The following is a 13,462-nucleotide window of genomic DNA, read 5'->3' on the forward strand; positions in this document are numbered from 1 at the left end:
GGCTGGGCTCACCTCTTGGCCCTGCCACTTCCTAGCTCTGTAACCGTGGACTGCTTTGCTTCTCTGAGCCTTGGTTTTCTAAATCTGAAAAGTGGAATGATAATTTGTACTTTGCAGATTTGCCCCGTGCCTGTATAAGGCAGTAGGAGCTGCTGTTTTTCGGTTTCACAGCCTGACAGGAAGTCTGGAGCCAGGTTCAGGTGGGCTGGATCTAGCGTTCTCATCTCTCTGGCCCAGGATTTTCTTTCTTTCTTTCTTTCTTTTTTTTTTTTTTTTTTTTTTTGAGATGGAGTTTCACTCTGTCACCTAGGCTAGAGTGCAGTGGTGCGATCTTCGCTCACTGCAACCTCCACCTTCCAGGTTCAAGCGATTCTCCCACCTCAGCCTCCAGAGTAGCTGGGATTACAAGCACACACCACCATACCTGGCTCATTTTTTGTACTTTTAGTAGAAATGTTTCACCATGTTGGCCAGGCTAGTCTCGAACTCCTGACCTCAAGTGATCCACCCGCCTCAGCCTCCCAAGGTGCTGAGGTTACAAGCATGAGCCACCACACCTGGCCCCAGTGTTTTCTTAATACAGCATCTCCACCCCCTCATTATAACCCAATGTTCTTTTGTGTGTGAACACCAAGTGTGCATGCACCTAGTACCCAAAGCTCAGAGGAGAAGACTAGACCCCAAGAACAGGCCTACCCCTTCTTTCTTTCCCTGTGACTCAAGTCAGTTCCCTAACGCACTGTGTTAACAGCCCCAGCTCTGTTACTTTTTCAATTTCCCACTTTACAACGAGTTTCCAAGAGAACCATCTGGTCTCAGCTTCCTGTTGTAGGCTATGTGGGTGTGCACGTGCTCATACATGATTAGCAAAGTGGTAAGGATAACTGAATCCCACTGTGGCAAACAATTCGGATATGACATTTGCTGGATTTGTGTGCATGTTTACGTATGTGTATAAACAGACATCTGTGTGTACACACAGAAAAGAAAGAAAATCAGAATTTATAGTTCATGGTATTTGGGTTGTTAAAGAACGCATATTAAAGTAACAGTGAGATATGTTTCATGACTCAAATGATAAATATGAAAAATACATAAATATCCAGGTTTAGAGGGAATACAAAGAGTGTGCTTTGGCATGGTCCATCTGAAGTAATTGACAGCATGTATTAAAAACCTTAACATGTGCTTACTCTAATCCAGAATTCTTTAGTAATTTGTCCCAAAGAAATTATTAAGGCCAGGCACAGTGGCTCACACCTGTAATCCCAGCACTTTGGGAGGCCGAGACCAGTGTATCACTTGAGCTCAGGAGTTCGAGACCAGCCTGAGCAACATGGGGAAACCCTATGTCTACATTAAAAAAGAAAGAGAGAAAGAAAGAAAGTTGGGGGGGAGGGAGGGAGGGGGAGAGAGAGAGAGAGAGAGAAAGAGAAAAAAAGAAATAAATTATTAAGGACAAATGCAAAAATTTAGTTCCAAGAATATCCCATGATACATTAAGTCTTTAATAAAAATCAGAGACAATTTAAATGTTCAAAAGAGTGAATCAGTTAAATCATGATACAGTCACTTAGTGGAATAGCATTAGCAATGAAAAATTATGATGTAAATCAGGACTTGGCAGATTTTCTATACAGGGCCAGAGAAGAACCACTTTAGACTTTGTGGGCCACATATGGTCTCTGTGACATATTCCTGTCTGTTTTTGTTTTTTGCACAGTGTCTTTTGAACCACCAGAGTTTGAGATTGTTGGTTTTACCAACCACATTAATGTGATGGTGAAATTTCCATCTATTGTTGAGGAAGAATTACAGTTTGATTTATCTCTCGTCATTGAAGAACAGTCAGAGGGAATTGTTAAGAAGGTAAGTGGCTTCTCCTGTTAGGATCAAAACAGTTCTGAGTGGGCAATCAATGCACTTGACTGTCTCTTTTGAAAGGAAATTTGCAGTTGAACAATTAAAACTAAAACGTCAGGCTTCAGTATGGTCCGACTTAGGGAAGAAGTCACTATGGTTCATTCACTATTGATCTAAACCTGCAGCACAGTGTTCTTTAAAAGAATAAGCCACGGCTGGGCCTGGTGGCTCACGCCTATAATCCCAGCACTTTGGGAGGCCGAGGCGGGCAGATCATCTAAGGTCAGGAGTTTGAGACCAGCCTGGCCAATATGGTGAAACCCCATCTCTACTAAAAATACAAACATTAGCTGGATGTGGTGGCAGGCACCTGTAATCCTAGCTACTCCGGAGGCTAAGGCAGGATAATCGCTTGAACCTAGGAGGCAGAGGTTGCAGTGAGCCAAGATTGCACCATTGTGTTCCAGCCTGGGTGACAGAGCAAGACTCCGTCTCAAAAAAAAAAAAAAAAAAAAAGAAGCCACATGCACAACATCAAGGAACACACAGGAGAGAGGGTGTGGGAGGGAGATGCAGAGTACAGCCAAATTTCAGTGAACCCTGGAGAGATTTCTTTGAAAAGGAGGGTTTAGCTGAGCCACCCATGAAAGGCATCTGTCGCTGCCTCTCTGGCCCTCACACACAGTAAGGAAGTGGCTTATCTGGCAGGTTCTGTCCTCTCCTAATTTCTGCAAAGGACCTGACTCTCAGTAACCTCAGGGTTATCTGGTATCAGACAGCCCTGCATCTTCAATTTTTGTTGTCCCTAGCCCTCCAAATGCTGGAATAAGTGGAAATGGACAAATTGCTCTCACCGGTGTAGCAGCAGCTTATGTCTGTAGAGCCCTTTGCCAAGTATAAAACCCTTGCAAGTGAGACCAGCCTGAGAGATAATCAGGGTAGATGCATTTCAGGCGGAGGGCACAGGAAGTTCAAAGGCTCTGAGGCTGGAGTGGGCCCGGTGTATTTCAGCAACAGCGGGGAGAGGTGGCTGAACTGGAGTGACCAGGCAGGAGATGAAGAGGAGGTGAGGTCAGAGGGTAAATGTGGCTGGACCTGGTAGGAGTTTGTGGGTCTGGGTCTTCTGAGTGTGATGGAAGCCTGTGGAACCCAAGGCTTAACAGAGCATCCTGGCTGGGCTGTTAAAAATAGACCACAGGGGCAAAGATGGGAGTTAGGAGACCAACTAAGACACAATCCAGGGTGGCAGTCACTTAAGAGGCAGTAACAAATTATATTTTTCTTTTAATATCGACATGGATTATAATCAGTACTCTAGGAAAAGGAGCAAAAATGGGTGAAAAGTTTATGTGGCCTAAGGACTATGTGGAGTGTCATTAAATCTGTTTCAATCATGTCTCGTTTGTGTTCACCCCATAAGCAACTAACTCTGTGTTTTAGATTATGATTCCTAAAATAAGAGACTGATGCTTATTAGGATATTGACTACTCTATAAGAGGAAAAACTGTAGTTAATAGGCATCTTCTTCGTAAGGAAAATTAGCCTTTAAATCAAGAAAAAAAAAATAAGCTACTAGTATAATCTAAGCAACAGATGGTGGTGGCTTGGACCTTGATAGTAGAGGGGTAATGAGTAGTGAGAAGCCATCAAATTCTGCATATATTTTGGGTTTTGTTTGTTTGTTTTTGAGATGGAGTTTTGCTCTTGTTGCCCAGGCTGGACTGCAATGGCACGATCTTGGCTCACTGCAACCTCCGCCTCCCGGGTTCAAGCCATTCTCCTGCCTCAGCCTCCCTAGTAGCTGGGATTACAGGCACCCGCCAGCACACCCAGATAATTTTTTGTATTTTTAGTAGAGACAGGGTTTCACTGTGTTGGCCAGGCTGGTGTCGAACTCCTGACCTCAGGCGATCCACCCACCTCAGCCTCCCAAAGTGTTGGGATTAGAAGCATGAGCCACCATGCCCAGCTCATAATTCTGCATATATTTTGCATGTGGAGCAAGACTAACTTCCCCATTAACTGATGGGGAAGATGATGAATGAAGCAGGTGAGGGTTAGATAGGGTTAGAGGGTTTGGGACATGTTAAATTCCAGGTGTCCGTAAGGAATCTAGGAGGAGACGTGGGGAAGGAGCTGGATGTGCCAGTCTGTTGTCCAGGGGAGAACCCGCAGCTAGAGAGAGAGCCTGGGAGTCACTGGCTTCTTGGTGCATGTTGAATGCCCTAAGACCAGATGAGGTCACCTGGGAATAGACACTCAGAAGACAAGACATCCAGTGACAGAACCCAGGAACATTCCAAAATTTGGAGATCTGGCAAATGAGGAAGAAACAGCAAAATCGACTGAGAAAGAGCAACCAGCATGGTAGGGAGAGAAGCAGGTGAGAGTGATGTCCCGGTAGCTGAGAGAAGAACTTTCCAGAAGGTGAAAGTGGTCTACTGAGTCCAGTGCTGTAAATGGGACAATTGAAGAGGGCTGACTATTGGATTTAGCAACATTGTGTCCTTGATAAAAGTAGTTTTAATAGAGTTAGGGGCAAAGAGCTGGTTGGAGTAGATTCAAGAAAGAGTGGGAGGAGAAAAATTGGAGACAGTGAAGAGAGCTCATTCTTCCAAGGAATTTTTCCAAACAGGGAAGGAGATTGTGTGCTGGCCACTGGAGGGGAAGCTTTTAGTTTGTTGGGTCGTAAGTTTGTTTGTTTACTAACTCCTCCTCCCAAACAGAAATTTACAGAAAAACATCATTACTGAAGGCTGTATTTGAGCTGCTAGGAATCCTCATTTATTAAACTGCTAGTAAGAATGTATTTTAAAAACTGTAAAACATGATACAAAAGTTATTATTCATGAAAGAGCCTTCATATCATCTTTTAAATTCTGAAGTGAAATGCAACTACAGGAAAGAAGAGGCAAGGTGTTTAAAGGGAGATGGCTGGGCACAGTGGCTCACGCCTGTAATCCCAGCACTTTGGAAGGCCAAGGCAGGCAGATCGCTTGCGGTCAGGAGTTCAAGACTAGCGTGGCCAACGTGGTGAAACCCCATCTCTGCTAAAAATACAAAAATTAGCCAGGCATGGTGGCAGGCATCTGTAATCCCAGCTACTCAGGAGACTGAGGCAAGAGAATCTCTTGAACCCAGGAGGTGGAGGTTACAGTGAGCCAAGATCATGCCACTGCACTCCAGCCTGGGCAACAGAGTGAGACCCCATCCATCCATCTATCTATCTATCTATCTATCTATCTATCTTATCTATCTATCTATCTATCTATCTATCTATCTATATCTGTCTATTGATAAAGGGAGAAGATGAGAAACTAGACATCAGTCAGTTTTGTCACAGACAAGCTCTGTGACCTTGGAGAAGTTACTTAGCCACACTGAGCTACAGTTTTCTCATCCGTTGAATGGAGGTAATGCCTATTTTGCAGACTGTTTTGAAAGTCAAAAGGGTTAATGTTTATGAAGGCACTTTCTCAAGTGTAAAGTAGACACACACTGTCCATGAGAGAAGATAATCTTGTAAAAATGACGTCACAGAGACTTTCATTCGTCTTTGAAGACTTTTATCTCATTTGTAAAATGAAGGCGCTAGACTAGATGTCATGGTTATAAAATATGTATGTGTGCAGGTGTATATTAAAAGTGCATGTAGGTGTAGTTTTCTGATAAATTACTTGCTCCAGATGACTTATAAATCCTTTTTCTTACCAAGCCTGTGATAAATCTAACCCTGTTTGAGATTTGAAGACAAATCCCAAAAGAGATTAAGGCCTGCCTGTAAATGAAATTCTCAGTCTTACTGATTTTTTGCTTATGTTTACAGCATAAACCCGAAATAAAAGGGAACCTGAGTGGAAATTTCACCTATATCATTGACAAGTTAATTCCAAACACGAACTACTGTGTATCTGTTTATTTAGAGCACAGTGATGAGCAAGCAGTAATAAAGTCTCCCTTAAAATGCACCCTCCTTCCACCTGGCCAGGAATCAGGTATGTTCATTTTTTTAAATTCATGTTTTGAGTATTCATGCTTTTACTCTGAGGGCAAGCCTATTTAAAGAAAAGAATCTGAAAAGAATTCATGGAGCACTAAAGGTCTTTCTTCCAGTAAGCACCTCACAGAGATGTTTTCTGTTGGTTCGTGTGTATGATCTGGTAGAGTCACTTTTATGTTGTCATACCAAAAAACAATCAGATACTACTCGATGAGATCAGAAATCTTGAAATGGAAACGCTTTTATTTCAGGGAGTCAGGATTAAATTCAGCGCTGTGTGCCCTTTGTGTGGCCATTGCTGAAGCCAAATGCCAGAAGAGGTGGAGTTGCTTGAGACAGTGGTATACAGTGGCATTAAGGGGTGAAAAGGCGGAAGCAGCGAGGTTGGGTGCAGTTCATGGATGTGATCTGGCATCAGCTCTCGCTCATAGATGAAAGGAACCCTTGCCAGGGTGTACGAGAAAATCACTGATGAAGGCTGAACACCTTTCTGTTACACAGACATCAGAACAGTAAACAGTGTGATCCCAAACCTTCTTCCCCTTTGGAGTGAGAACAATGAAGCCTCGGAACTCCCTGCTGATTGTTTTCTCAGGAAGTAGCCAAGTTTCCACCTGTTTTACCAAAAGTGAGAAGCTATGCAAGTCTCCCTCAAAGAAGCCCTTCTAAATGTCCCAACCGCAATGTTAGGGGAAAGAGGTCCCAATCCATACCCCAAGAGAGGGTTCTTGGATCTTGCGCAAGAAAGAATTCAGAGCGAGTCCGTAAAGTGAAAGCAAGTTTATTAGGAAAGTAAAGGAGTAAAGAATGACTACTCTATAGATAGAGCAGCCCCGAGGGCTGCTGGTTGCCCATTTTTATGATTATTTCTTGATGATATGCTAAACAAGGGGTGGATTATTCATGCCTCCCCTTTTTAGACCATGTAGGGTAACTTCCTCACATTGCCATGGCATTTGTAAACTCATGGTGCTGGTGAGAGTGTGGCAGTGAGGACGACCATCTTGGTTTTGGTGGGTTTTGGCCGGCTTTACTGCAATCTGTTTTATCAGCAAGGTCTTTACCAACGGTATCTTGTGCCAACCCCCTATCTCATCCTGTAAGTTACAATGCCTAGACTGTCTGGGAATGCAGCCCGATAGGTCCCAGCCCCATTTTACCCAGCTCAAGATGGAGTTGCTCTGACTCAAATGCCTCTGACACCAATGGAAGTATCTTTAATGTTCTGATTTACCAGAATAAAAATAAGGTAGGATCTATAAAGAAATTACTTTAGTTGTAAACCAAAATAAAATTCTAAGCCCCCCCAACCAACTGAATGGATCCCTCCTCTCAGCCAAGGGCCGAGTAAAGTAAAGTAAACCTGAAACACTAGTTCAGGCCATGATGGGAATGAGTGGTCCAGACGTGCCTCACTGGACCTTCCTACCTTTGGAATTCAGGCACAGCTGGCCAGCACTAATATTAAAACAGAAACCTTAAGACTGACAAAAAGATGCTTTGTAGCACTAATACCAGCATGATGGATAGCAGGCCCTAAAAGAAACCAAAGTGTTTTACCCCAAAATACATTTCTTTGACATATTTTGAAATGGCCCTGCAAAGCTGTCTCTTGCAGGGAAAATCTGCTTTCTATAAAGAACCCCCTTCCCAGTCCAGGTGTTCTTCCTGATCCAAGAGAGAATTCACTAAGAGTCTGGCACTTTTTTAAGTCCGGTAAGAAACATTTACAGTCTGTTCTCTCTGAAGCCTGCTACCAGAGGCTTCATCTGCGTAATAGGAACCGTGGCCTCCGCAACCCTTTGTCTTAACCCAGATGCTTCCTTTTATTAATTCCAAGTTTTTAATCAGAAAATCTTTGAATCTACCTATGACCTGGAAGCCCCCCCACTTCGAGTTGTCCCACCTTTCCAGATTGAACCAGTGTACATCTTACATGCATTGATTGATGCCTTATGTCTCCCTAAAATGTGTAAAACCAAGCTGCACCCTGACCAAGGGTTCTCGGGATCTCCTGGGGCTGTGTCATGGGCCATTGGTCACTCATATTTGACTCAGACTGAATCTCTTCAAGTATGTTACTGACTTTGGCTCTTTTCATTGACAAAGTGATATGGTCACTTGTGAATGAAGTGAGCCACGGAACGTTGCCTGGCACATAACGGTGCTCTGTGTTGGATTCACTACAGGGCAGTATGATTTGATTCTGTAGTGTTCCTCAAGACCAGATGATGCACAGGCTGGTTCTAAAGGAAAAAACATGTCAAACACCTTTAGCGTAAGTTATTTTTATGTCAGCAAATACAGGCAAACTTAAAACTGCATATAGATTCTGACTATAGCTCTTTCAAAAATATACATCCAAAATAAATGTGCATGTCTTTGTTCTAACACCAGCTATCTGACACTAACTAGTTGTCCAATGATTCCATTCATTTCTGATACTACCCCAGGTTAGCACAGACCCCACAGGTTAAAGGCTCAGTCCCACAAAACTGCCTGCCCCCACTTCAGATGCCAGCCACAAGTCATGGGTGACAAGGTTCCCTGCACTTCCATCTGACTTGGCTACAAATTCAGGAGTTCCCATGACCTCCCTTTAGGTTTGATAATTTGCTAAAACGACTCACAGAACTCAGGAAAGTGTTATGGCTTATGATTACCATTTTATTATAAAGGAATTGATGGACAGCCATTGAAGAGGTGCACAGGACAAGGTCTGAAAGGGTCCCAAGTGCAGGAGCTTCTGTCCCTGGGGAGTCAGGGTGTACCACCCTCTCTGTACATTCATATGTTCATGAATTTGGGGACTCCCCAACCCTTGGTGTTCACAGTTTGTATTGGATTTCATTATGTATGTGTGACTGGTTAAATTACTGGCTGCAGGATTGAACTCAGTCTCCAGCCCACTCCCCTCCTTGGATAGAGGTCAAATGGGGGAGCTGGAAGTTCCAACCGTCTGATCATGTGGTTAGTTTTTCTAGGGACCAGCCCTCATCCTGAAGCTATCCACACCCTGCCCCATCACCTCACAAGCATAAACTCATATATGGCCCCTAAAAGGGGCTTGTTAACAAAAGACACTCCTAACGTTCAGGAAATTCCACAGGTTTTTGAAGCTCTGCTCCAGGAACTAGGGACAAAGACTGGATATATATGTATATTTTATTATATCATTGATCTTACATACCAACGAAACTCTTATAGACAATAAAAACTGAAATTAGTGACCTGGCAGACAGATGGTGGTTTATTGAAACTCAGTCCCCAGTTCCAAGGTGAACGTGTTGCTGATGAGAAGGCACAAGCTCCTTGGAGGTTGATGAATTCTGTGATGACTCACTTTCTCCCCTGACTCTTTTCCATTTCACCTACTAAGAGATGTTCATGTAACAACATCCTCTCAGGTCATTCCATTTTTACTTGGCGTGAATGCGTCATGTTGCACATCAAGTCAGCCCTCATTCTTTGATTATTACCCAAGATAGGTCAAGTACCGCTCTCTTTAATTATCCAAATACTGTACCTGATGTCAAATTCTTGTTTGAAACTCAGGAAGCAAATAGGTTCAGATAACGTGGCCTCTGTCACTATCTGCTTGCCATCTGACGTGCCCTCAACCAGCCAAACTCAGAAACCAGACAGGTTTGGATGGTGAGGGGTCTTGGAAGGATAGCCTGAGACCAGCATTAACATAGGCTCAGCAGTAAGCACTGTGACCCAATCCTAGGGCAGACTGATATGGGGGGATTTTAGCCCAGAGATCTGGAGAAACACCTTCCCCTTGTCAAGCCCTAAAACTAATTGTTTGTCTCTTTTATTAATATTAAGGCCCTAAGGAAAAGCTCTATTCATTCATTTGACAAATGTTTATTGGGGGCCTGTTATGAGCCAGATTCTTTTCTGGATATTGAGGATTTAGCAGTGAACAAAACAGATTAAAAACTTCTCACCTTGTGGAGCTTACATTGCAGTAGGAGACAGAATAAACAAGATCAACATGTAAAATAGACAGTATGTTAAGTAAGTACCATGGAAAAAAATTATGCGGGAAAGGAGGTGAGGGGGATGTCAGGTTGAGGAGAGCAGGTTGCTGTTTTTAATAGGATAGTGTCTTTATTTGCATTTGCTAGAAGCAGAGCCTGGGATGTGAATTCATATTCAAGTGTGATTTATTGGTGGGGGCATCTTAGGAGAAGGGGAAAGAGGAAACAGGTAGGTACAGGGAGAGAGAAATTAAGCAGGCATGTGGCTCTCAGCTGAGCCTGATCCCAAGGGGTTCTCGGAAGCGTGAACCGTATCCTCAAGTCAGCAGCCAGTCAGTTACTGGTGGTGATCTATGGCATGGCCTCCAGATGAGGCAGCCCCCTTTTGGGCAAGGGCAGTTCCTTATGTGTCCGGAGTTGGTTCCTGCCAATGGGTTCGTGGTCTCACTGACTTCAAGAATGGAGCCGCAGACCTTCCTGGTGAGTGTTAACAGCTCTTAAAGATGGCACAGACCCAAAGAGTGAGCAATAGCATGGTTTATTGTGAAGAGCAAAAGGACAAAGCTTTCACACCCTGGAAGGGGACCTGAGCGGGTTGCCACTGCTGGCTGGAGGTGGCCAGCTTTTATTCCCTTATTGTCCCTTCCCATGTTCCTTTCTGTCCTATCAGAGTGCCCTTTTTTCAGTCCTCCTCGTGATTGGCTACTTTTAGGATCCTGCTGATTGGTGCATTTTACAGAGCGCTGATTGGTGCGTTTTAGAGTGCTGATTGGTGCGTTTTACAGAGTGCTGACTTGTGCATTTTACAATCCTCTTGTGAGACAGGAAAGTCCCTGACTGGTGTGTTTTACAATCCTCTTGTAAGACAAGAAAGTTCCCTAAGTCCCCACTCCACCCAGGAAGTCCAGCTGGCCTCACCTTTCACTTAGAGAAGGATCAGCTCTGAGAGAGATCAGCAGACACGTGCGGCAGCAGTAGTGGGTGTGCACTGACTGGAAAAGGGGACATGGGCAGGCCACCCACAGCATCCACCACAGATGGCCACAGATGGCCTTCCTGAGAAGGTAGCATTTGAATAAAGACCCAAGGGAGATGTGGTAAGCAGAATAATGGCCCCCAAAGATGTCTACATCCTAATCCCAGATATGTGAACAGGCTAACCTCTATGCCAAAGGGGCTTGTGGGTGTGATGAAATTGAAGATCTTGGCTGGGCGCAGTGGCTCATGCCTGTAATTCCAGCACTTTGGGGGGCCGAGCCAGGTGAATCACCTGAGGTCAGGAGTTCGAGTTCAGCCTAGCCAACGTGGTAAAACCCCATCTCTACTAAAAATACAAAAATTAGCCAGGCGTGGTGGCATGCGTCTGGAGTCCCAGCTACTTGGGAGGCTGAGGCAGGAGAATCTCTTGAACCTGGGAGGTGGAGGTTGCAGTGAGCCAAGATGGTACCACTGTACTCCAGCCTGGGCTACAGAGCAAGACTGTGTCTCAACAAAAAGAGAAGCAGGAGACTCAGAGGCAGAGAAGGAGCTCTCACAGCAGCAGCAGAGGTCGCAAAGTGAGGATGAAGGAGGGGGCCATGAGCAAAGGAATGCAAGTGGCCTCTAGAAGCTGGGAAAGGCAAAGAAATGGGTTTTCCCCTAGAGCCTCCATAAGGAGTTCAGTCCCGCCAACATCTTGATATTTTTTATCCCAGTGAAACCCGTTTTGGATTTCTGATCTCCAGAACTATTAATATAATATATTTATATTGTTTTATGACACTAACTTTGCATCATTTGTTACGGTGGCAATGGGAAACAAACACAAGGTGAGGGAGTGAGTCATGCAGACCTATCAGGGGAAGGAGTTCCATATGCGGGGTTCAGCAAGTGCCAAGTCCCCGAGGCAGGATATGCCTGGCACGGCACGGCAGGAGTGAACTGAACGAGGGAAGAATAGTAACAGTTCGGGTCAGAAAAGATGGAGGAGCCTGAATGACATAGAACTTAGAAGCCGTTGCAAGAGATGGGGGCCCTCAGAGGGTTGTGAGCAGGTTGCTCTCCGTGATCTGACTTGGGATGTAAAGGGAACATCCACATGCCTTGAAGTGGGAGCCAGGTGACCCCTGGGCTGATTACTGCAGTCACCCAGGGGAGAGGCGGTCTTACTTGTTCCAGAGAGGTAAGTACAGGAGGAACTATAAGAGACTGATGTTAGTCATCGCCAGTCTTTTCATAAAGTTCTTTATCTTTTCCATTAAAGATCATTGTGATCAGATATTACCAACCCCGTTGCTCAGTTCAGCCCTCTGCTTGTGAGGTTTCTTATTTTTTGCTTAAAATATCTCCACAGTGAATCCAGAGACAGACAGGTTTGTCCAAGGCCAAATTTTTAAGACACGACCTGGTCTCTCCTTCCCAAGATGGGTTGATCTGGTCCATCTTTCATGAAGAAGATAGTTAACAGCAGTAACATTCAATCACAGCTTCTCCTTTCTGAGTCAGAACATTGATGGGATTCATCTCTTTTCAAATATGAATATTTAAAAATAGCATGCATGTATAATTGTCATGACCCCAAGTGAGATTTGTATTTTTTAGATTATCATCAAGCTGAAAACAAAGAAAAATTCTAAGTTCTCCTAAAGAATTCTCAGACTCATGAGAATACCCCAAATTGAGGAATATTATCCTAGCATATTAACTACAATTTACACAATTTGGTTTGGACATAGAGTGCTTTGTAGCTGCTATATGCAAGTTGGATGGGTACATGAGTCACAATCTCTGTATTATGCCATTCCTTCACCAGTGAAATCACTTTGGTTTACAGTACCCCTTTCAAGAATGTAAACGCTATACATGTCAGAATTTTGTATCCTAAAGGCGTGCCTCTGTGGCTAGATCTGATTCTGGAACTGTCATTGATATGACAATCCAATCCTTCACACTCTTGATGGAGGTGAGAGTGGATTCTTGAACCCTGTGCTATCTAACAGTGTTTTTACTGAACTATCAAGGGTTTTTACTGAACTTCTTTCTATTCATTCCTTAACCTTCTGGAAGACTTAGAGTACATAATCCATTTTGATTTCCTTTTTTCTCCCCTCTATCTATTTTTGCCTGAGGCTGTAGTTCGAGGATTAATACTAATGAAGACCTTTCTGGAAGTGCAAGAGAGCCTTAGTGATATAACTACTGATTTTTCAGTCCGGTCGCACTTCAGGAAAATAACTATGGTCAGTCAAAAAGCTGAAATTTTCCAAAAGGAATTTTGATGAGAAACTAAGGGGAACTGTTAATAGAGCAAGGCAGGTTCTGCAGAGCCCTGACTTGTGGCCCCAGCGTGGCTAAAGTCCAGCCTCAGAATGACCCAGTTGGTTGTTTTCAAGCAAACTTTCCTTCCCCACTTCTTCCTGCCCGCAGCGCATGCTAACCAGTGTGGCTACCGAACGTTTGAGATGTGTTTCATGTGACTGAGAGACCGAGCTCTTAATTCTGTTTAATTTTAATCATTTAAATTCAGCCAGCTGCAGCCAGTGGCTACTCCACTGTACAGTGCAGTTATAGAACATAAACTGAAGGAAATTTTACTTTTAAAAGCTAAGTCTATTTTATTGTTTAAAAAATGCA

General features: G+C 43.9%; 1 protein-coding gene across 3 annotated transcripts in view; it reads left to right on the forward strand.

The window, feature by feature from the left end:
- Positions 1 to 13,462, forward strand: part of IFNAR2 (interferon alpha and beta receptor subunit 2) — a 35,642-nt gene that overhangs the window by 16,938 nt on the left and 5,242 nt on the right. For all 3 annotated transcript variants that reach the window (XM_034948195.3, XM_034948193.3, XM_034948194.3), the window contains exons 6-7: positions 1,724 to 1,869; positions 5,691 to 5,859. In XM_034948195.3, the coding sequence (XP_034804086.1) occupies positions 1,724 to 1,869; positions 5,691 to 5,859 (315 nt within the window). The remainder of the gene's footprint in view (positions 1 to 1,723; positions 1,870 to 5,690; positions 5,860 to 13,462) is intronic.

This window comes from Pan paniscus, chromosome 22 (assembly GCF_029289425.2).
Source record: "Pan paniscus chromosome 22, NHGRI_mPanPan1-v2.0_pri, whole genome shotgun sequence".
NCBI classification, from domain to species: Eukaryota; Metazoa; Chordata; class Mammalia; order Primates; family Hominidae; genus Pan; species Pan paniscus.